The following is a 22138-nucleotide window of genomic DNA, read 5'->3' as shown; positions in this document are numbered from 1 at the left end:
GACACAATTCCCCATAAACCTTTACTGTACAAAATAGGGTCCGTTGGCATGGACCATAGGGTGAGTAGATGGATTGAAAACTGGCTACAAGGGCGAGTTCAGAGGGTGGTGATAAATGGGGAGTACTTTGGAATGGTCAGGAGTGGGTAGTGGGGTCCCCCAGGGTTCTGTGCTGGGACTAATACTATTTCATTTGTTCATAAACGACCTGGAGGATGGGGATGGGGTAAGCAGTTCAATCTCTGTATTTGTGGACAATACTGAGCTAAGCAGGGCAATAACTTCTTCGAAGGATGTGGAAACCTTACAAGAAGATCTGAATAAATGAATGGGGGAGGGGCAACTACATGGCAAATGAGGTTCAATGTAGAAAAATGTAAAATAATGCATTTGGGTGGCAAAAATATGAATGCAATCTATAGACTGGGGGGAGAACCTCTGGGGGGGTTCTAGGGTGGAAAAGGACCTGGGGGTCCTAGTAGATGATGGGCTCAGCAATGGCATGCAACGTCAAGCTGATGCTAACAAAGCAAACAGAATATTGGCATTAAAAAGGGGATCAACTCCAGAGATAAAACAATAATTCTCCCGCTCGACAAGACTCTGGTCCGGCCGCACCTGCAGTATACTGTCCAGTTCTGGGCACCTGTCCTCAGGAAGGATGTACTGGAAATGGAGTGACTACAAAGAAGGGCAACAAAGCTAATAAAGGGTCTGGAGGATGTTAGTTATGAGGAAAGGTTGTGAGCTCTGAACTTATTCTCTCTGGAGAAGAGACGCTTGAGAGGGGATATGATTTCAATACACAAATACCGTACTGGTGACCCCACAATATATAAATACCGGACTGGTGACCCCACAATATATAAATACCGGACTGGTGACCCCACAATATATATATACTGGACTGGTGACCCCACAATAGGGAGAAAACTTTTTTACGGAAGGGAGTTTAATAAGACACGTGGCCACTCACTAAAATTAGAAGAAAAGAGGTTTAAGCATAAACTACATAGAGGGTTCTTTACTGAAAGAGCGGCAAGGATGTGGAATTCCCTTCCACAGGTGGTGGTCTCATAGGGGGGCATCAATAGTTTCAAGAAACTATTAAACACCTGAACGACCACAACATACAGGGATATACAATGTAATGCTGACATATAATCACACACATGGGTTGGACTTGATGGACTTGTGTCTTTTCAATCTCACCTACTATGTAATTCCTTCCACTTCACAATTATGTCCCACTTTGTGTTGGTCCATCACATAAAATCCCAATAAAATACAATTTAAGTTTTTGGTTGTAAGATGACAAAATGTGGAAAATGTCAAGGGGTATGAATACTTTTTCAAGGCACTGTATATGGCATTTGTAGTGGTTCCATGTATACTTCCGCTGACACCTGTGCAGAACTGGAACTTCTGGACTCTCCATCTAATTCATAGAACACCAATGGGTGAATCTCTATGAACTCATCACATTCCGATCATCTAAGAATTCTGATCATTTATAAAAAAAAAAAAATTGGACTGAGAACAAAATATTGTAAAGTGCGGAGCTTTCTTCTTTATTTTAAAAACTCATAAGAAATGAATAACATACAATAAAAATGAAGCTTTAGGGGTCTATTTATCAATGTTTTCACCCAAGATTCACCCAACTTATACCAACAATTTACAAATTTTTAAACATAATTGAAGTGGAACTAAACCCTCCTATTGTTTTCAGCCAAGGAAGCCGCCATCTTGGCCTTTGATCTTCAACCACCACCATGGTGCGGCCTATGTGATCAGTTATGACACCAGACATTTGATGCTTTGACATATGTTTGAGAGGACAACCGATGTGACAGTTACATTCCTGGCACTTCTCGGGAATGTAACTGTTTTTGCAACCGTTAAATGGATGGGTTTAGTTCCACTTTAATATTATTAATTTACAAAATATCACACTAAACATCCACTTTGCTTCTCCCGATACCTCCTTCTCTTTAACTCCCTTGTCATCTCCTCCCGTGTTCTTCTCTAGGACTTCTCCCATCCTCTGGAACACCCCCAACCTTTACACGCACATGAACTTTAATGGCATCCCAGTCTTAGTCCGTAGCGTTCAATATTGAGTTGGCTCCGCCCTTTGCAGCTATAACAGCTTCAACTCTTCTGAGAAAGTTGTCCACAAGGTTTAGGAGATGTGTCTATGGGAATGTTTGACCATTCTTCCAGAAGCACGTTTGTGAGGTCATGCACTGATGTTGGATGAGAAGGCCTGGCTTGTAGTCTCCGTGAAGTGAAGGCCGGCCTGATATAGTGTATGTGAGCTTTTCTCCAACTGACCACCAATGGGCAATTTTCATGGTGCTGTCGGTGTAAATATTGGACTAGCTCAGTACTATTTCATATGAGATCCGTGTTCCTATCATTTATTCCTTATGGGTTTATACCGACCACACCGCACCCCTAAAAACTAAAACATTCTTACTATACCCCCAATGTACTGTGATGTGCTTTGTACACCACTTTGGACTATCTGACCCCCTCCCTAGGAGAATCTGAGGCTCGTAGGGGAACATTTGTCCTCTTGGGATGTCCCATCATCAGAGTCTCCAAGAAATAGAAGACAAGGGAAGACTCGCTCCATCAAACTCCACCTAGAAATGAAATCTCACTTTTCCCGGGATGTGCCCCTTTGAAGAACAATTTCTTGTCCTCCAGACGTTCTATGGACTCAACAGTTCCACCTGGAAAAGTCATCGTCCATTTGTCATAAGAATCAGCAGGTGGGTTCTCTCTGATGTCTCAGATTTTTTTTACCTGCAAATCATTTCCCACACTCTGAATGCAACAAGGCCGCTCTGAGGTGTGTCTTCTCTGGTGTTTCAGAAGGTTTCCTTTATAATTGAAAAATTTCCCGCAATGTGAAAATGAATGAGGACTCTCATCCATGTAAACTCTCCGGTGTTGTACAAGGTGTCTTTTCATACTGAAATATTTCCCGCACTCTAAACATAAATCGAGACGCTCACCAGTGTGATTTCTTCGGTGTTTAACAAGGCCTCCTTTATAAGAGAAAGATTTCCCGCACTTTGAACATGCATAAGGTCGTTCGCCTATGTGACTTCTCTGATGTTCAACAATTGCTCCTTCCTGAGCGAAAGATCCGGACCTGTGTGAATTTTCTGGTGTTTAACAAGGCCTTTTTTATGAATGAAGGATTTCCCGCACACTGAACATAGATGAGGACGCTCACCTGTGTGAGTTCTCTGATGTTCAACAAGTGCTCCTTTGTGAGTGAAAGATTTACCGCACTCTGAACATGGATAAGGACGCTCACCCGTGTGAGTTCTCTGGTGTACAATAAGTCTTTCTTTTTTATAGAAGCCTTTCCCGCACTCCGAACAAGGGAAAGGACGCTCACCCGTGTGAATTCTCTGGTGTTTAGTAAGATTTCCTTTTTTAAGGAAACGTTTCCCGCACTCTGAGCAAGGGAAAGGACGCTCACCCGTGTGAATTTTCAGGTGTACAGCAAGTTCTCCTTTACGAGTAAAACTTTTCCCACACTCTGAACATGAAAAAGGACGCTCACCCGTGTGAATTACCTGATGTCTAAGAAGGTTTTTTTTTTCAATGAAACATTTCCCGCACTCTGAACATAAATAAGGACGCTCACCTGTGTGAGTTCTCTGGTGTATAATAAGGGTTTCTTTTTTAAGGAAACCTTTCCTGCACTCTGAACAAGACAAAGGGCGCTCACCTGTGTGATTTCTTTGATGTACATTAAGTGCTTCTTTTTTAAGGAAACTTTTCCCGCACTCTGAACAAGAGAAAGGACGCTCACCCGTGTGAATTACCTGATGTCTAAGAAGGTTCTTTTTTGCAATGAAACATTTCCCGCACTCTGAACATAAATAAGGACGCTCACCTGTGTGATTTCTCTGGTGTATAATAAGGGTTGCTTTTTTAACGAAACCTTTCCCGCACTCGGAACAAGAGAAAGGACGCTCACCCGTATGAATTCTTTGATGGAAAACCAGGACTGCTTTCCGAATGAAACTTTTCTCGCACTCTGAACATGGATAAGGACGCTCACCTGTGTGAATTCTCTGGTGTACAATAAGTTGTTGTTTCTGAGTGAAACATTTACCGCACTCTGAACATGGATAGGGGCGCTCACCAGTGTGCATTCTCTGGTGCCTATGAAGGTTTGTGTTTGTAGTGAAAGATTTTCTGCACTCTGAACATGACAATGAACGTTCTCCTGTGTGAACCCTCTTATAGCTTGAAGAAGATTTCCGGGGATTTGATGGATCTGTTAATCTGCCAGCACTGTGAGAACTTAGATGGACATCTGAAGTCATAGTATGGGATTTCTCAGAAGGTTCCTCAGGATTAGAAGGATCTGTGGATCTTGTCAACCAGTAAGTGTTCACTTTTGGAGAATATTGTGGAATGTCAGTATCTTCTGCCTTACAATCTGGAGATATAATAAGATGTCCGTCCGATGTATTTATATTCCAGGAACACCGTCCATCTGCTGGAAAGCAATATTTAATATAAGTCATATCTGTTCTCATACATCTTGTATTCAGAAGTCATATGTATACAATGGGCATGATGGTGAGAGAGAGAAAACTGACTACAAGGGTGAAAAGAAAATGCTGAAAAACATTTAACCAACAAATGGCAGTTCGATTGCCGGAGTAATCATCTAGGCAAAGAAAACTCCAACTACAGCGGCCCATGTTTGAGAGCCTCACAATAAGTACAACAGGGTCACATGCAGCCCTCAAGTCCTACATTGTCTCCGATACATCAGTTGGATAAAGATAAGGAATTGTAGATAAATCCTTTACATGGTGTACAGTATCTCCTCCTCATTTGTTGGGAACATGACGTTATATTGAGGAATGGAGATGGACCTTTCATATGGTGTACAGTATCTCCTCCTCATTTGTTGGGAACATGACGTCATATTGAGGAATGGAGATGGACCTTTCATATGATGTACAGTATCTTCTCCTCATTTGTTGGGAACATGACCTTATATTGAGGAATGGAGATGGACCTTTCATAGTCTTCCACAGGAACTTGTTCTAGCAGACTGAAAGAGCTTCTAATATTTGTAAGAATCATTGTAGAATGTTGATCTGGGGAATTAATTATCTGTCTTTTGGAACAAAGAAGGAACTTTTTTAGCCACTTTCAGACCAGACCATTTTGCTGGCTGAAGACCAGAGCACTTTTTGCGATTCAGCACAGCGTCGCTTTAACTGACAATTAACTGACAAGTGCGACGTGGCTCCCAAACAAAATTGACATCCTTATTTTCCCACAAATAGAGCTTTCTTTTGGTGGTATTTGATCACCTCTGCGGTTTTTATTTTTTGTGCTATAAACAAAAAAAGAGCAACAATTTTGAAAAAAAATCATTATTTGTTACTTTTTGCTATAATAAATATCCCCAAAAAATATATTAAAAAAGTATTTTCCCTCAGTTTAGGCCAATGTGTATTCTTCTACATATTTTTGGTAAAAAAAAAAAAAAAAATCGCAATAAGCGATTATTGATTGGTTGGCGCAAAAGTAATAGCGTTTACAAAATAGGGGATAGTTTTATGGCCTTTTTATTATTATTTTTTACTAGTAATGGCGGCAATCAGCGATTTCTATTGTGACTGCGACATTATGGTGGACACATCAGACATTTTTGACAAATTTTTCGGACCATTGTCATTTATACAGCAATCAGTGCTATCCAAAAGCACTGATTCCTGTGTAAATGACACTAGCAGTGAAGGGGTTAACCAGGAGGTGGCAGTGTAAGGGTTAAGTGTGTCCTAGGGGAATGTTGCTAACTGTGGGGGGCGTGGCTCTGTTTTACAGATCACTGATCTCTACTCCAATCACAGGGAGCAGAGATCAGTGTCACTTGTTGCTAGGCAGAACGCGGAGATGCTTGTTTACTTCAGCATCTCCCTGTTCTTCCTCCCCGTGAGTCTATCACGGGTATGCCCGCGGCGATCGAGTCCGCGGGACCCGCGATCGGACTCACGGAGGTCCCGACCGGCATGACAGAAAATTCAAAGGGAAATACCTGTACGCCCTTATGCCCGTCCGTGCCATTCTGCCGACATAGATTGTCGTGCGCCAGTCGGGAAGCTAATGAATTATGGACACACTTTATGTGGCTTTTCTGTCCTCTCCTGGATCAACTGACACTTTGGATTTTTTTTTTTTTTACTCAGTGCACATATGGTATATTTCAATCCATGTAACTACATGTCTTATGCTGAGATAAGTAGAATGTGAACTTTCTTCATTTAGTGTTTATGACTTACTTGTGTCCTCATGTAGAGAAGGTTCCTCCGGTTTACTTCCCATAATCCTCTCCCCCTCCTCCATAGACTGCTGATCTCCACTCACCAACCTCTCTTCTTCTTCTTCCTTTTTAATCTCAACTTTGATGTCTTTCCGTTCTTCATTCTAAATTCCAGAGATGATAAAATATAACATCTGGAAACACTGCTGCCAATAATAAGAGATGACATAGAAGAATGTCCTCTTATAGAATTATTTTTTAGTTTTTCGCCCAGTCCCATCTACCTGATCATTCTCTGTATAGTGGTGATCTTCCGATGTAGAATTCTGGGAATACAGAGGACAACCCTCCTCCATAGACTGCTGATCTCCACTCACCAACATCTCTTCTTCTTCCTCTTTAACCTCAACTTTATTGCCTTTTAGTTTTTCACCCTAAATTCCAAAGTTGAAAGAATACATTTGTAAAAAGGAGCAAGAGATGACATATAGGAATGTTACCCCATACCGCAAATATATTTTAAGGTCTACATGCTCAGTCCCACCTACCTGATCATGCTGGGGGATGGTGTGGTCTTCTTGTGTAGAATCCTGGGAATACAGATGGCGGGGACATCTCTCTGGTGGGTTCCCATTACTGGATCCATCTGTAGGAAACACACACACTGACTGAATACATTGTTTCTATGTGTTTATCAGATGATGGGGGATCTAGGTGGAGCCTCCGTACTGCTCTCTCCTTTACAATAAAGTCTCCTCTTACCCGGTGATGTGAGGGGCGGCTGATTGTCCATCATGATGTCCTTGTAGAGATCCTTGTGTACTTCTAAATACTCCCACTCCTCCATGGAGAAATAGACAGTGATATCCTGACACCTCAGAAAGATCAGGAGATATAATTAGGATGTATCTGGTCTATAAACCAGAGGCTCTGGATGGACAGTTGGATAAATGGTTCTATATTTAGGATGTATCCGGTCTATAAACCAGAGGCTCTGGATGGACAGTTGGATAAATGGTTCTATATTTAGGATGTATCTGGTCTATAAACCAGAGGCTCTGGATGGACAGTTGGATAAATGGTTCTATATTTAGGATGTATCTGGTCTATAAACCAGAGGCTCTGGATGGACAGTTGGAAATATGTCTCTCTATTTAGAATGTATCTGGTCTATAAACCAGAGGCTCTGAATGTACAATTGGATAACTGGCTCTGTATTTATTATGTGTCTGGTCTACACACCAGTGGTTCTGAAGTAAAACCTGCAAAAATGGTTCTATATTTAGGATGTCTCCAGTCTATAAACCAGAGGCTCTGGATGTGCAGTTAGATAAATGGTTCTATATTTAGGATGTTTCCAGTCTATAAACCAAGGGCTCTGGATGGACAGCTGGATAATTGGCTTTATATTTAGGATGTATGTGTTTTCAATAAATCAGAGACTCTGGATGGAAAGTTGGATAAATGGCTCTATATTTACTATGTATCCTCTCTTTAAACCAGATGCGCTGGATGTACATTTAGAGAAATGGCTCTAGATGTATCTGGTCTATAAACCAGAGGCTCTGGATGGACAGTTGGATAAATGGATCTATGTTTAGGATGTATCTGGTCTATAAACCAGAGGCTCTGGATGGACAGTTCAATACATGGTTCTATATTTAGGATGTAAATGGTCACAAAAACAAGAGACTCTGGGAGTAAAACTTGGATAAATGGTTCTATATTTAACCACTTGAGACCCGCGCTATAGCCAAATAACGGCTACAGTGCGGACCTCCTTTGCCGGGACTACGTCTATTGACGTCTATGAGACTCGCCTGATCACGGATCCGAGCAAGGGGTCGATCCCGACCCCTTACCACGTGATCAGCTGTCAGCCAATGACAGCTGATCATGTGATACAACGGAGCCGGTAATCGGCTATTATTCCTCCTCACGCTGACAGCGCAAGGAGAAAAAGAAAAGAGCCGAACACCGGCGGCCGTGATCGGGACATCAGTCCCAATCACGGCCAGCTTACCAGTGCCCACCTGCCCCCCCTCAGGAATAAATAAGTGCCCCCCGTAAGTGCCACCCAGCAGTGCCCACAGTGCCACACATCAGTGCCCACAGTGCCACCCATTAGTGCCCACAGTGCCACCCACAATCTGCCTCAACAATGGTGCTGCACCCCAGTGCCACATATCCGTGCCCATCAGTGTCATCTACCAGTGCCCATCAGTGCCGCCCATCAGTGCCTATCAGAGCCACCTATCAGTGCCACCTATCAGTGCCCATCAGTCCCATCTATCAGTGGTACCTATCAGTGCCACCCATCCGTGCCACCCATCCATGCCATCTTATCTGTGCCCATCTTTGCCCATCAGTGCCGCCTTATCTGTGCCCATCAGTACTGCCTTATCTGTGCCTATCGGTGCCACCTTATCTGTGCCTATTAGTGCCGCCTTAACTATGCCTATCAGTGCCCACCAGTGCAGCCTATCAGTGCCGCCTCATCCGCGCACTTCAATGAAGGAGAAAAATGACCTGTTTGCAAAATTTTATAACAAACTATTAAACATGATTTTTTATTTTTTTTTATTTTGCATCTTTTTTTGTTTGTTTAGCAAAAAATAAAACTCCCAGCTGTAATTAAATACCACCAAAAGAAAGCTCTATTTGTGGGAAAAAAATGATAAAAATTTAATTTGGGTACAGTATTGTATGACCGCGCAATTGTCATTCAAAGTGCATCAGCGCTGAAAGCTGAAAATTGGTCTGGGCAGGAGGTGGGTTTAAGAGCCCGGTAAGCAAGTGGTATCTAGTCAATGAAGCAAAGGCTCTGGAGTAAAATGTGGATATATTGCTGTATATTTAGGGTGTTTTCGGTCTATAAACAAGAGGATCTGGGTATACAATTGGCTAATTGGCTCTGTATTTAGGATTTTCTGGCCTATAAACCAGAGGCTCTGGATGGACAGTTGGATAAATGGTTCTATATTTAGGATTTATCTTTTCTATAAATCAGAGAATCTGGATGGACAGTTGGATAAATGGTTCTATATTTAGAATGATCCAGTCTAAAAACCAGAAGCTCGGCATTTACAGTTGCATAAACAGCACTATATTTAGGATGTATCTGGTCTAAAAACATGAAGCTCTGAATGTACAGTTGAATAAATGGTTCTATATTTAGGATGTATCTGGCCTATAAACCAGAGGCTCTGCGTGGACAGTTGGATAAATGGTTATATATTTAGGATATATCTTTTCTATAAATAAGAGAATCTGGATGGTCAGTTGTATAAATGGCTCCATATTTAGGCTGTATCCGGTCTTTAAACCAATAGCTCTGGATGGACAGTTGGATAAATGGTTCTATATGTAGGATGTTTCTGGTCTGCAAACCAGAGGCTCTGGATGGACATTTGGATAAATTGTTCTATAATTAGTTTGTATCTGGTCTATAAACCAGAGTTTCAGAATGGACAGTTGGATGGATTTCGTCTATAAATCAGAGGCTCTGGATGAACAGTTGGATACATGGCTCTATAGTTAGGATGTAACTTGTCTTTTAAAAAGAGGCTCTGGACTAAAGCTTTGATAAACAGCTCTATATTTAGCTTGAATCTGGCCTATAAATCAGAGGCTCTGGAGTAAAACTTAAAAAAATGGCTCTATATATAGGATGTATCCAGTCTATAAACCAGAGGCTCTGGATGGACAGTTGGATAAATGGCTCTATATTTAGGATGTATCCAGTCAATAAACCAGAGGCTCTGGATATACAGTTGGCTAATTGGCTCTGTACTTAGAATGCATCTGGTCTACAAACCCAAGACTCTGGATGTACAGTTGAATACATAGTTCTATATTTAGTATATATCTGGTCTATAAACTAGAGGCTCTGGATGTACAGTTGGATGAATGGCTCTATATTCAAGATGTATCTGGTCTCTAAACCAGAGGCTCTGGATGGACAATTGGATAAATGGCTCTATATTTAGGATGTAGCTGATCAATAAACCAGAGGCTCTAGATGGACAGGTGGATAAATGGCTCTATATTTAGGATGTATACGGTTTATAAATAGGGTGGCCACCTCATCCCTTTAAACCTGAACACATATGAATTACACGGGTTCTGAGGCTAATTTAATGCAGATAAGGCACCAAGTGAGCTTAATTACCACCTTAATCAGCCTCAGAACCTGTGAAATGAATATGTGTTCAGTTTTAAAAGGATGGGGTGTCAACCCTATCTATAAACCATAACAGACGTGACAGTGAGTATGGAGGAAGAGGACGGACATGACGGGGGGTTACTAGGTGTAAATACAAAATAATATCTTATTACCTCCTCTGCTGCCAGTTCCAGCAATATCTCCTCTCTACTTCCCTCCAATTCCGCTTTTACTGGGAACGTCCTGTTTATACATCAAAGACACTTCCTGTCCATAGATTTGCGTAACTTCCTGCCTGTACCTTACATCACTTCCCTCCTGTAACCCACATCACTTCCTGTCTGTAGTTACATCACTTCCTGTCTGTGTGTTCCACGTGAGATCACCACCTTGAGTTGACTATAAATACTGCAGTCTACATTGTGTTTCATAATTTTGCCCACTACCTCCTGGTCCATTGCTCTTTCATGTTCCCCTGTTTAAAGCGGAGTTTCACCGAAAAGTGGAACTTCCGCTCATTTGATTCCTCCCCCTTCCAGTGCCACAATTGGCACCTTTCAGGGGGGAGGGGGTGCAGATACCTGTATAATACAGATATCTGCATCCACTTCCGGGAATAGTCTCCCGTTCAATAGTGGAACCGAGACTATATCTGCTATTTCAGACCAAGAAGAGGCTAGCCAGATTGTAGATAGCAAATATCCCTCCTGAGACAGAAGACCCAAGACAAGGTGGAAATCTAGCAAAAACCCTATCCTTGAATTAAAAACCATGTCTTGGCAAAAACTGTATTGGAAAACAAACTGGTATTGGTGGAATCGCCAGAAGTCACTGGTGTATTTGAGGAGAATGGTAACTTTGTTGACAATGATGAAAATCTGGTTGAATATAACAAGGGTTTAGGGCTGCCTCTCTTGCTCTTTTTACTGTGTAAGTCTGCTGCTAGGTGAAAAGACTGACTGCTAACAGAAAACTAAAAAGGTACAAGTGGTGTCTAATTTAGGGAACCCAAGAGGGGGTACCCTGTTAGACAGGAAGTGGGTCTTGTTAGTGGCTTGGATGATCAGATGTTTTGTTTGTTTTATGCTATGGACTTGCTTGACAAAAGCCTGCAAAACAGGTATGGTTTAGTTTTTGCCTACACCCAATGGAACTTAATCAGGGAAAGATTACACACCCAGCAGATGAGGTGGTAATTAGCAGTAAGAGATGAAGTCAGTTCCAGTAACACTCCTTGCAGTAATATAGTGGTTGGTAATCTAAGTTGGCAATCTCACCAGGCTTGGGCCTGTATTACCAGAGGACGGCTTCCTCTGGTGGGGTGGTGGTCTGTGATGTGCTGGGTTCCCGAGAAGAGCCCACTTTGGGTATCTGGAAATTGTGCTGTGCACACATGAAGACCATAGACTGACCCTACTTGTCAGGAACCTTTCCCTGTGCTTGTCACTTTTCCTAATTTACACTTGCTTTGGCTTCACACATTAAAAAGCGCCTATCTCTTCAACATGTAATGTGTTTATGATGCTTCGGTGGTGCTTCGATGATGCTTCAGTGGTGCTTCGATGATTCTTCAGTGATGCTTTGATGATGCTTCGGTGGTGCTTCGATGATGCTTCAGTGGTGCTTTGATGATGCTTCGGTCGTTCTTCGATGGTGCCTTGGTGATGCTTCAGTGGTGCTTCGGTGGAGCGACATGGGGTATAATTTTTTTAAGTGAAGTCAAAGCAAAGCAGAAGCAAGGTGTAAACAGGACTGTAAGCTAACCATTTAATTTAGTGACGGGATTGGACTGGCGTTCAGAGAGCTTTAACAAAGCGTTTCTGAAGCTTTGTTTTGAAGCAAGTGTAAACTAGCCATAACAAGTGCGGTCTCTGTCCTTTTCCTACCACTTGCTTCAGGCACACCCGAATGACACAGGTCCCATATTTTATACAGTCCCACACCAAGATGGCTGCCAAAGGTGACCAGAATTTGCAGTGTTCAATCAGACAGACGTCACCTCTGAGACACCCTTGGAGTCCATGAGGGAACAGCTCTGCTCTGTCTGTATGATGGCACAATGCCACCTACTGGACGGAGGAAAACCTACACAATGGCCAATACCAATTGGACCTGTCTCCTTTTAAATATTTTTTTTTTACATTATTACAAGCAAGGAAACAATTAAAGACCTACCAAGCATACCCACCATAATAGAGAACAGCAGCTATTGGGCATCAGCAAAAGTGATGCCATTTTTCTATTGCACAGGAACCTACATTTATCCGCATGTAACGTACATGCACACCCACTTACAGCTCTAATCACATGCCGACCGCAATAAGTATATATACGTTGTGGTTTGCAAGTAGTTTTTTAGCCATCGGCTTGCTTTCTCATTAACCGGTTCCTGACCAGCGCACGCCGATGTACGTCGACGGAATGGCCCGGGCAGGCATATTGGCGTACAGGTACGTCCAATCTTCAATGCCGCCCTGCCAATGGGAGCGTGCCGCCGGCGGCGTGCTCCCGCGCTGGTCGGGACCCCCGTGAGTCCAGTCGCTTGACCTGCGGACTCGATCGCCGCGGGCGTAGCCGCGATCGTCTCGCAGGACGGCTGAATGGAGGAAATGCCGCATAAACAGCATTTCTCCATTCTGCCTAGCAACTAGTGATGCTGATCTCTGCTCCATGTGATTGGAACAGAGATCAGCGTTCACTAAATGAAAGCCCAACCCCCCCACAGTTAGTAACACACCCCTAGGAACACTTAACCCCTACACTGCCACCCCCTGGTTAACCCCTTCACTGCCAGTGTCATTTACACAGGAATCACTGTATTTATATAGCAGTGATTACTGTATAAATGACAATGGTCCCAAAAATGTGTCAAAAATGTCCGATGGGTCCCCCACAATGTCGCAGTCACAATAAAAAATCGCTGATCGCCGCCATTACTAGTAAAAAAAAAAATAATAAAAGATTATTAATAAAAATGCTATAAAACTATCCTTATTTTGTAAATGCTGTAACTTTTGCGCAAACCAATCAATAATCGCTTATTGCGATTTTTTTTTACGACAAATATGTAGAAGAATACGTATCGGCCTAAACTGAGGAAAAAAAATGTTTTTTTTATATATATTTTTGGGGGATATTTATTATAACAAAAAGTAAAAAATAATGCGTTTTTTTCAAAATTGTCGCTCTATTTTTGTTTATAGCGCAAAAAATAAAAACCGCAGGGGTGATCAAATACCACCAAAAGAAAGCTCTATTTGTGGGAAAAAAAGGACGTCAATTTTGTTTGGGAGCCACGTCGCACGACCGCGCAATTGTCAGTTATATCGACGCAGTGCCGAATCGCAAAAAGTGGTCTGGTCTTTGACCAGCAAAATGGTCCGGTCTGTAAGTGGTTAAAGTAGTCAGAGCGGCTCATAAGCTGCTGGATCACTTTCCTCCCATCGTTCGCCAGTGTTTCTCAGGCTTACCGTTTTTACCGACGTGCCCGAGAAATGATCCGACGGTGCGACCGGCTGGTCACAGAGGCGAACAGAGACCAGATCGTCTCCGGTGGCCCCCACTTGACTCTATGCCCTTGGAGGACCGGAGCGACGGCCTTAAAGGGGCCAATTTTTTATTTTTTTATTTTTTTTGAGTAAGTGAAAAATTTTCGTTTTTTTGACCCCAGATCTCGCAATAAAGAGGACCTGTCATGCTCTTATTTCTATTACAAGGGATGTTTACACTCCTTGTAATAGAAATAAAAGTGATCAAATTTTTTTTTTAAAGAGACAGCTTAAAAACAAATAAAAAAAATGTAAAGCTCCTCGTCCCTCCAAGCTCGTGAAGTTAACGCATACGTAAATCGCGCCAACATATGTAAACAGTGTTCAAACCACACATGTGAGATATTGCCACGATCGTTAGCGTGAGAGCAATAATTCTAACACCAGTACTTCTCTGTAGCTCTAAACAGGTAACCTGCAAAAAATGTTAAGTGTCACCTATGGAGATTTTTAAGTACCGTAGTTTGTCGTCATTTGATGAGCGTGCGCAATTTTCGAGCATGACATGTTAGGTATCTATTTACTCTGTGTAAATTCATATATAGTGTTTTTAATTTTCGTAAATTCATTAATATGCATTTTTTCCCCCCAAAAAAATGTATTTAAAAAATCGTTGCATAAAAAATTGAAACGATCACCATTTTATTCCCTAGGGTCTCTGCTAAAAAATATATATATTTTATATATATATATATATATATATATAATATTTATTAGATTTTTGGGGGTTATGGGTCATTTTCTAGCAAAAAATACTGATTTAAACACAAACAGTGCTAGAAAAGGCCTGGTCTTCACCTGGCTAATACATGTTCAGGGGATGTAATAAAACAGTATGTATATGAAACTGAGACCAAACCATTTTACTTACAATATTTTTATTTTAGGATTAATATCATTTTTAATTTGTAAAGGACTCATTTTCTTTATTATACCACGCTGATTATATTTCAAGTAAAATACAAAAGATGATATAATATAATGAAAAACAGCAACACATTGACAGTGTTTTAAAATGTATATTTTTCACAAAAGAATGAAAGACAAACTGAAAATTGATGCACAAAATAATAAAGTAAATATAGTAACTCTTTAAATATATTTAAAATTATCCTTGCTAGAAAATCCATGAAATAAAGTAACCAATCTCACTGTTTGTATCATTAGGGATCGAAACTTCCTCTTCTCACCGGGGATTCTGCACTTGTGCCTGGTAAGTGCTCAGTGTGTAGAGTAGAGCCCAGATCTGAGTCCTCAGCCCCGACCAGCTGATCACAGCTCAGATTTATACTGCAGATTAGAACTTTCACTTTCACTGCCGGAGGATTCAACCACCAGGAATGGATGTACTAGGATAGAATATTCAGGACAAATCAGATCCAGTCTCTTTTTGAGTTTTACACTGTGATGCTGAAAAGTCCCCACCACACATTGTTCCCTCAATAATAACCACATCTTGGATGAGACATTCTTCTATGATCAGGGTCTACGTCCCCACCACACATTGTTCCCTCAATAATAACCAGATCTTGGATAAGACATTCTTCTATGATCAGGGTCTACGTCCCCACCACACATTGTTCCCTCAATAATAACCACATCTTGGATAAGACATTCTTCTATGATCAGGGTCTACGTCCCCACCACACATTGTTCCCTCAATAATAACCAGATCTTGGATAAGACATTCTTCTATGATCAGGGTCTACGTCCCCACCACACATTGTTCCCTCAATAATAACCACATCTTGGATGAGACATTCTTCTTTGATCAGGGTCTACGTCCCCACCACACATTGTTCCCTCTATATTCAGGTGGCTCACCGCTCGCAGTTATAACAGCTTCAACTCTTCTGGGAAGGCTGCACACAAGGTTTAGGATTGTGTCTATGGGAATGTTTAACCATTCTTCCAGAAGCACATTTGTGAGGTCAGGCACTGATGTTGGATGAGAAGGCCTGGCTCGCAGTCTCTGCTCTAATTCATCCCAAATCTGTTCTATCGGGTTGAGGTCAAGACTCGGTGCAGCCAGTCAAGTTTGTCCACCCCAATTTCGCTCATCCATGTCTTTATGGACCTTGATTTGTGCACGGATCCAAATCATTATGGTGTGGGTGTTGTTTTTCAGGGATTGGGCTTGGCCCCTTAGTTCCAGTGAAGGGAACTCTTAAGGTGTCTGTGTACCAAGACTTTTTGAAAAATGTTGCACTCCCAACTTTGTTGGAAACAGTTTGCGGATGGCCCCTTCCTGTTCCAACATGACTACGCACCAGTGCACAAAGCAAGGTCCATAAAGACATGGATGAGAGCGTTTGGGGTGGAGGAACTAGACTGGCCTGCACGAGTCCTGACCTCAACACGATAGAACAGCTTTGGGATGAATTAAGAGCGGGGACTGTGAGCCAGGCCTTCTCATCTAACATCAGTGCCTGAGCTCGCAAATGTGCTTCTGGAAGAATGGTCAAACATTCCCATAGACACTCCTAAACCTTGTGGACGGCCTTCCCAGAAGAGTTGAAGTTGTTATAGCTGCAATGGGTGGGCCAACTCAATATTGAAACCTATGGACGAAGACTGGGATGTCATTAAAGTTCATGTGCGTGTAAAGGCAGGTGTCCCAATACTTTTTTCAATATAGTGTATATTTCTATCCCCCCTTGGTGGGAGTGGAGATGAGATCACAAAGCCATGTTCTCAGTCTGAGATGTTTCTTGGGGCTGCAGTTCTTCTGAGCTCCACAAGGTGATGATCTCACTTATACCAAGACAGGAAGTCTCTATGGAAGACAGGAAGTGAAAGCAGGCCTGATATAGTGTATGTGAGCTTTTCTCCAACTGACCACCATGGTGCTGTCGGTGTAAATATTGGACTAGCTCAGTACTATTTCATATGAGATCCGTGTTCCTATCATTTATCCCTCATGGGTTTATACCGATCACACCGCACCCCTAAAAACTAAAACATTCTTACTATACCCCCAATGTACTGTGATGTGCTTTGTACACCACTTGGGACTATCTGACCCCCTCCCTAGGAGAATCTGAGGCTCGTAGGGGAACATTTTTCCTCTTGGGATGTCCCATCATCAGAGTCTCCAAGAAATAGAAGAAGACAAGGGAAGACTCGCTCCATCAAACTCCACCTAGAAATGAAATCTCACTTTTCCCGGGATGTGTCCCTTTGAAGAACAATTTCTTGTCCTCCAGACGTTCTATGGAGTCAACAGTTCCACCTGGAAAAGTCATCGTCCATTTGTCATACGAATCAGCTGCTGGGTTCTCTCTGATGTCTCAGATTTTTTTTTTTATCTGTAAACCTTTTCCAGCATTCTGAATGCTGTGTGGCCACTCTGCGGTGTGTCTTCTCTGGTGTTTCGGAAGGTTTCCTTTATGACTGAAAAATTTCCCGCACTCTGAACATGAATAAGGACTCTCATCCATGTGAACTCTCTAGTGTGGCACAAGGTTTCCCTTCATAATTAAACATTTCCCGCACTCTGAACATGAATAGGGACGCCCACCAGTGTCACTTCTCTGATCCAAAAAGTAGTCCTTCCTGAGTGACAGATCTTGTCCTGTATGAATTCTCAGCTGTTTAACAAGTTTATGAATGAAGGATTTCCCACACTCTGAACATGGATATGGATGCTCAACTGTGTAAATTCTCTGAAGTTCAGCAAGTGCTCCTTCCTGAAACCTTTCCTGCACTATGAACAAGAGAAAGGATGCTCGCCAGTGTGAGTTCTCTGGTGTACAATTAGTCTTTCTAATTTAAAGAAACATTTCCCGCACTCAGAACAAGGGAAAGGACGCTCGCCGGTGTGAATTCTCTGGTGTTTAGTAAGATTTCCTTTTGTAAGGAAATGTTTCCCGCACTCTGAGCAAGAGAAAGGACGCTCACCCGTGTGAATTTTCAGGTGTGCAACAAGTTCTCTTTTACTAGAAAAACTTTTCCCACACTCTGAACATGAAAAAGGACGCTCACCCGTGTGAATTATCTGATGTCTAAGAAGGTCTTTTTTTTCAATGAAACATTTCCCACACTCTGAACATAAATAAGGACACTCACCTGTGTGAGTTCTGTGGTGTGTAATAAGGGTTTCTTTTTTAAGGAAACATTTCCCGCACTCTGAACAAGAGAAAGGACGCTCGCCGGTGTGACTTCTTTGATGGGAAACCAGGACTGCTTTCCGAACGAAACTTTTCTCGCAATCTGAACATGAAAATGGACGCTCACCTGTGTGGATTCTCCGGTGTACAATAAGTTGTTGTTTCTGAGTGAAACATTTCCCGCACTCTGAACATGGATAGGGACGCTCACCTGTGTGAATTCTCTGGTGTACAGTAAGTTTCTGTTTCTGAGTGAAACATTTCCCGCACTCTGAACATGGATAGGGACGCTCACCAGTGTGAATTCTCTGATGTATAAGAAGGTTTTTGTTTGCAGTGAAAGATTTCCCGCACTCTGAACATGGATAGGGACGCTTACCAGTGTGAATTTTCTTGTGCATAAGAAGGTTTTTGTTCGCAGTGAAAGATTTCCCGCACTCTGAACATGAATAGGGGCGCTCACCAGTGTGAATTTTCTGGTGCATAAGATGGTTTTTGTTTTCAGTGAAAGATTTCCTGCACTCTGACGATGACAATGAACTCTCTCCTGTGTGAACCCTCTTATGGTTTAAAGAAGATATCTGGGGATTGGATGGATCTGGTGATCTGTCAGCACTATGAGAACTTGGATGGACATCTGAAGTCATAGTATGGGATTTATCAGAAGGTTCCTCAGGATTAGAAGGATCTGTGGATCTTGTCAACCAATCAGAGTTCACTTTCGGAGAATATTGTGGAATGTCAGTATCTTCTGCCTTACAATCTGGAGATATAATAAGATGTCCCTCCGATGTATTTATATTCCAGGAACACCGTCCATCTGCTGGAAAGCAATATTTAATATAAGTCATATCTGTTCTCATACATCTTGTATTCAGAAGTCATATGTATACAATGGGCATGATGGTCAGAGAGAGAAAACTGACTACAAGGGTGAAAAGAAAATGTGAATAATAAAAAAAATAAAACCATTTAACCAACAAATTCCAGTTTGATTGCCGGAGTAATCATCTAGCTAAGGAAAACTCCAACTACCAGTGGCAGCTGGTGTTTTTCTTTTGGGGGGGGGGGGTGCAGCAAACAATATAGCTGCCGCCACCCCTGGTCAGTCGGGTCACAGAGGAATGGAGATGGACCTTTCATATGGTGTACAGTATCTCCACCTCATTTGTTGGGAACATGACGTTATATTGAGGAATGGAGATGGACCTTTCATATGGTGTACAGTATCTCCTCCTCATTTGTTGGGAACATGACATTATATTGAGGAATAGAGATGGACCTTTCATATGGTGTACAGTATCTCCTCCTCATTTGTTGGGAACATGACGTTATATTGAGGAATGGAGATGGACCTTTCATATGGTGTACAGTATCTCCTCCTCATTTGTTGGGTACATGATGTTATATTGAGGAATGGAGATGGACCTTTCATAGTCTTCCATGGGAACTTTTTCTAGCAGAGTGGAAGAGCTTCTATAGTTTGTAAGAATCATTGTAGAATGTTGATCTGGGGAATTATCTGCCTTTTGTAACAAAAAAAGGAATTATTTTAACTTAATGAATTATGGACAAACTTTATGTGGCTTTTCACTCCTCCCCTGGATCAACTGCCACTTTGGATTTTTTTTTTTTTTACTCAGTGGACATATGGTACATTTCAATCCATGTAACTACATGCCTTATGCTTAGATAGGTAGAATGTGAACTTTCTGCATTTATTGTTTATGACTTACTTGTGTCCTCATGTAGAGAAGGTTCCTCCGGTTTACTTTCCATAATCCTCTCCCCCTCCTCCATAGACTGCTGATCTCCACTCACCAACCTCTCTTCTTCTTCTTCCTCTTTATGTTCAACTTTGATGTCTTTCCGTTCTTCATTCTAAATTCCAGAGATGATAAAATATAACACCTGGAAACACTGCTGCCAATAATAAGAGATGACAAAAGAATGTCCTCTTATAGAATTATTTTTGAGTTTTTCGTCCAGTCCATCTACCTGATCATTCTCTGTATAGTGGTGATCTTTCGATGTAGAATTCTGGGAATACAGAGGACAACCCTCCTCCATAGACTGCTGATCTCCACTCACCAACCTCTCTTCTTCTTCCTCTTTAACCTCAACTTTAATGCCTTTTAGTTTTTCACCCTAAACCCCAAAGATGAAAGAATACATTTGTAAAATGGATTAAGAGATGACATATAGGAATGTTACCCCATACCGCAAATATTTTTTAGGTCTCCATGCTCAGTCCCACCTACCTGATCATGCTGGGGGATGGTGTGACCTTCCTGTGTGGAATCCCGGGAATACAGAGGACGGGGACCTCTCTCTGGTGGGTTCCCATTACTGGATCCGTCTGTAGGAAACACACACACTGACTGAATACATTGTTTCTATGTGTTTATCAGATGATGGGGGATCTAGGTGGAGCCTCCGTACTGCTCTCCCCTTGACAATAAAGTCTCCTCTTACCCGGTGATGTGAGGGGCGGCTGATTGTCCATCATGATGTCCTTGTAGAGATCCTTGTGTCCTTCTAAATACTTCCACTCCTCAATGGAGAGCTAGACAGTGACCTCCTGACACCTCACAAAAATCAGGAGATATAATTAGGATATATCAGGTCTATAAACCAGAGGCTCTGGATGGACAGTTGGATAAATGGCTCTATATTTGGGATGTATCTGGTCTATAAACCAGAGGCTCTGGATAGACAGTTGGATAAATGACTCTATATTTAGGATGTATCCGGTCTATAAACCAGAGGCTCTGGATGGACAGTTGGATAAATGGTTCTATATTTAGGATGTATCCGGTCTATAAACCAGAGGCTCTGGATGGACAGTTGGATAAATGGCTCTATATTTCGGATGTATCTGGTCTATAAACCAGAGGCTCTGGGTGGACAGTTGGATAAATGGTTCTATATTTAGGATGTATACAGTTTATAAATAGCCACCTCATCCCTTTAAACCTGAACACATATGAATTACACAGGTTCTGAGGCTAATTTAATGCAGCTAAGGCACCAAGTGAGTTTAATTACCACCAGCCTCAGAACCTGTGTAATTCATATGTGTTAGGGTTGTCACCCCATCCCTTTAAAACCAATCTATAAACTATAAAAGACATCAGTGACGGACATGACGGGGGGTTACTGGGTGTAAATAGAAAATAAGCTCCTATTACCTCCTCTGCGGCCTGTTCCAGGAATTTTCTCCTCTCTACTTCCCTCCAATTCCGATTTTTCTCTGAACTTCCTGTTTACAAAACACTTCCTGTCCTTGATTACATAACTTCCTGGCTGTAGTTACATCACTTCCTGTCTATAGTTACCTCACTTCCTGTCTGTGTTGGAAGTTAGATCACCACCTTGTGTTTAATATAAATACTGCAGTCTATGTTACATTTCATCATTGTCTCCTCTGCCTCCTGGTCCATTCCTCTATCATGTTCCCTTGTTTAATGAAGAGCCACAGGTTCGCAGAGAAGGAAATGTTCCTGTGTTTAGTGCAGAGCAACAGGGTCACAGTAAAGAACATGGAAATGCAACTCTGATGTCTATAGATGCGATATCAAAAAATTTGTTTAATTTTCAGTCACCAGATATTTAGGTGTCTCCGGCATTGGAGGAGTTGGCACTGCGGAGCACCTTTGATCGGAGCACAGATAAAAATATATTTGGGATGGTTTCGCAAAACGTCTATTATCTGTAATGCCGGAGTTTTCTGTGTACAACAGTGGGACCGAGACTATATCTGCTGTTCCAGACCAAGAGGAGGCTAGCCAGATTGTAGATAGAAAATATCCCTCGTGACGGAAGACCCGACACAAGGTGAAAATCCAGCAGAAACCTTGTCTGTCTTTGGCAAAAACTGTGTTGGAAAACAAACTGGTATTGGTGGAGTTGCCAGATGTCATCGGTGTATTTGAGGTGAATGGTAACTTTGTTGACAATGATGAAAATCTGGTTGCATATAACAAGGGTTTAGGGA

At 41.9% G+C, this 22138-nt stretch overlaps 1 protein-coding gene across 1 annotated transcript; it reads right to left on the bottom strand.

Moving 5' to 3' along the window:
- Positions 1 to 2959: 2959 nt before the first annotated feature.
- On the bottom strand, positions 2960 to 20716 carry LOC143956121 (uncharacterized). The gene is made up of 6 exons (XM_077466254.1): positions 20617 to 20716; positions 20403 to 20500; positions 20140 to 20289; positions 19878 to 20022; positions 17813 to 18964; positions 2960 to 3718 (listed from the first exon to the last, which is right to left on the bottom strand). Exons 1-6 carry the CDS (start codon positions 20648 to 20650, stop codon positions 3111 to 3113), a joined length of 2187 nt encoding a protein of 728 aa, XP_077322380.1. The 5' UTR covers positions 20651 to 20716; the 3' UTR covers positions 2960 to 3110.
- Positions 20717 to 22138: the final 1422 nt, after the last annotated feature.

The sequence above is a fragment of the Lithobates pipiens genome, unplaced genomic scaffold (assembly GCF_037356315.1).
Source record: "Lithobates pipiens isolate NorthernLeopardFrog02 unplaced genomic scaffold, aLitPip1_a1.2 Scaffold_35, whole genome shotgun sequence".
Taxonomy (NCBI): domain Eukaryota; kingdom Metazoa; phylum Chordata; class Amphibia; order Anura; family Ranidae; genus Lithobates; species Lithobates pipiens.
Note: the sequence above shows the minus strand (reverse complement) of the source record. Positions and strands in the feature narration are given on the sequence as shown.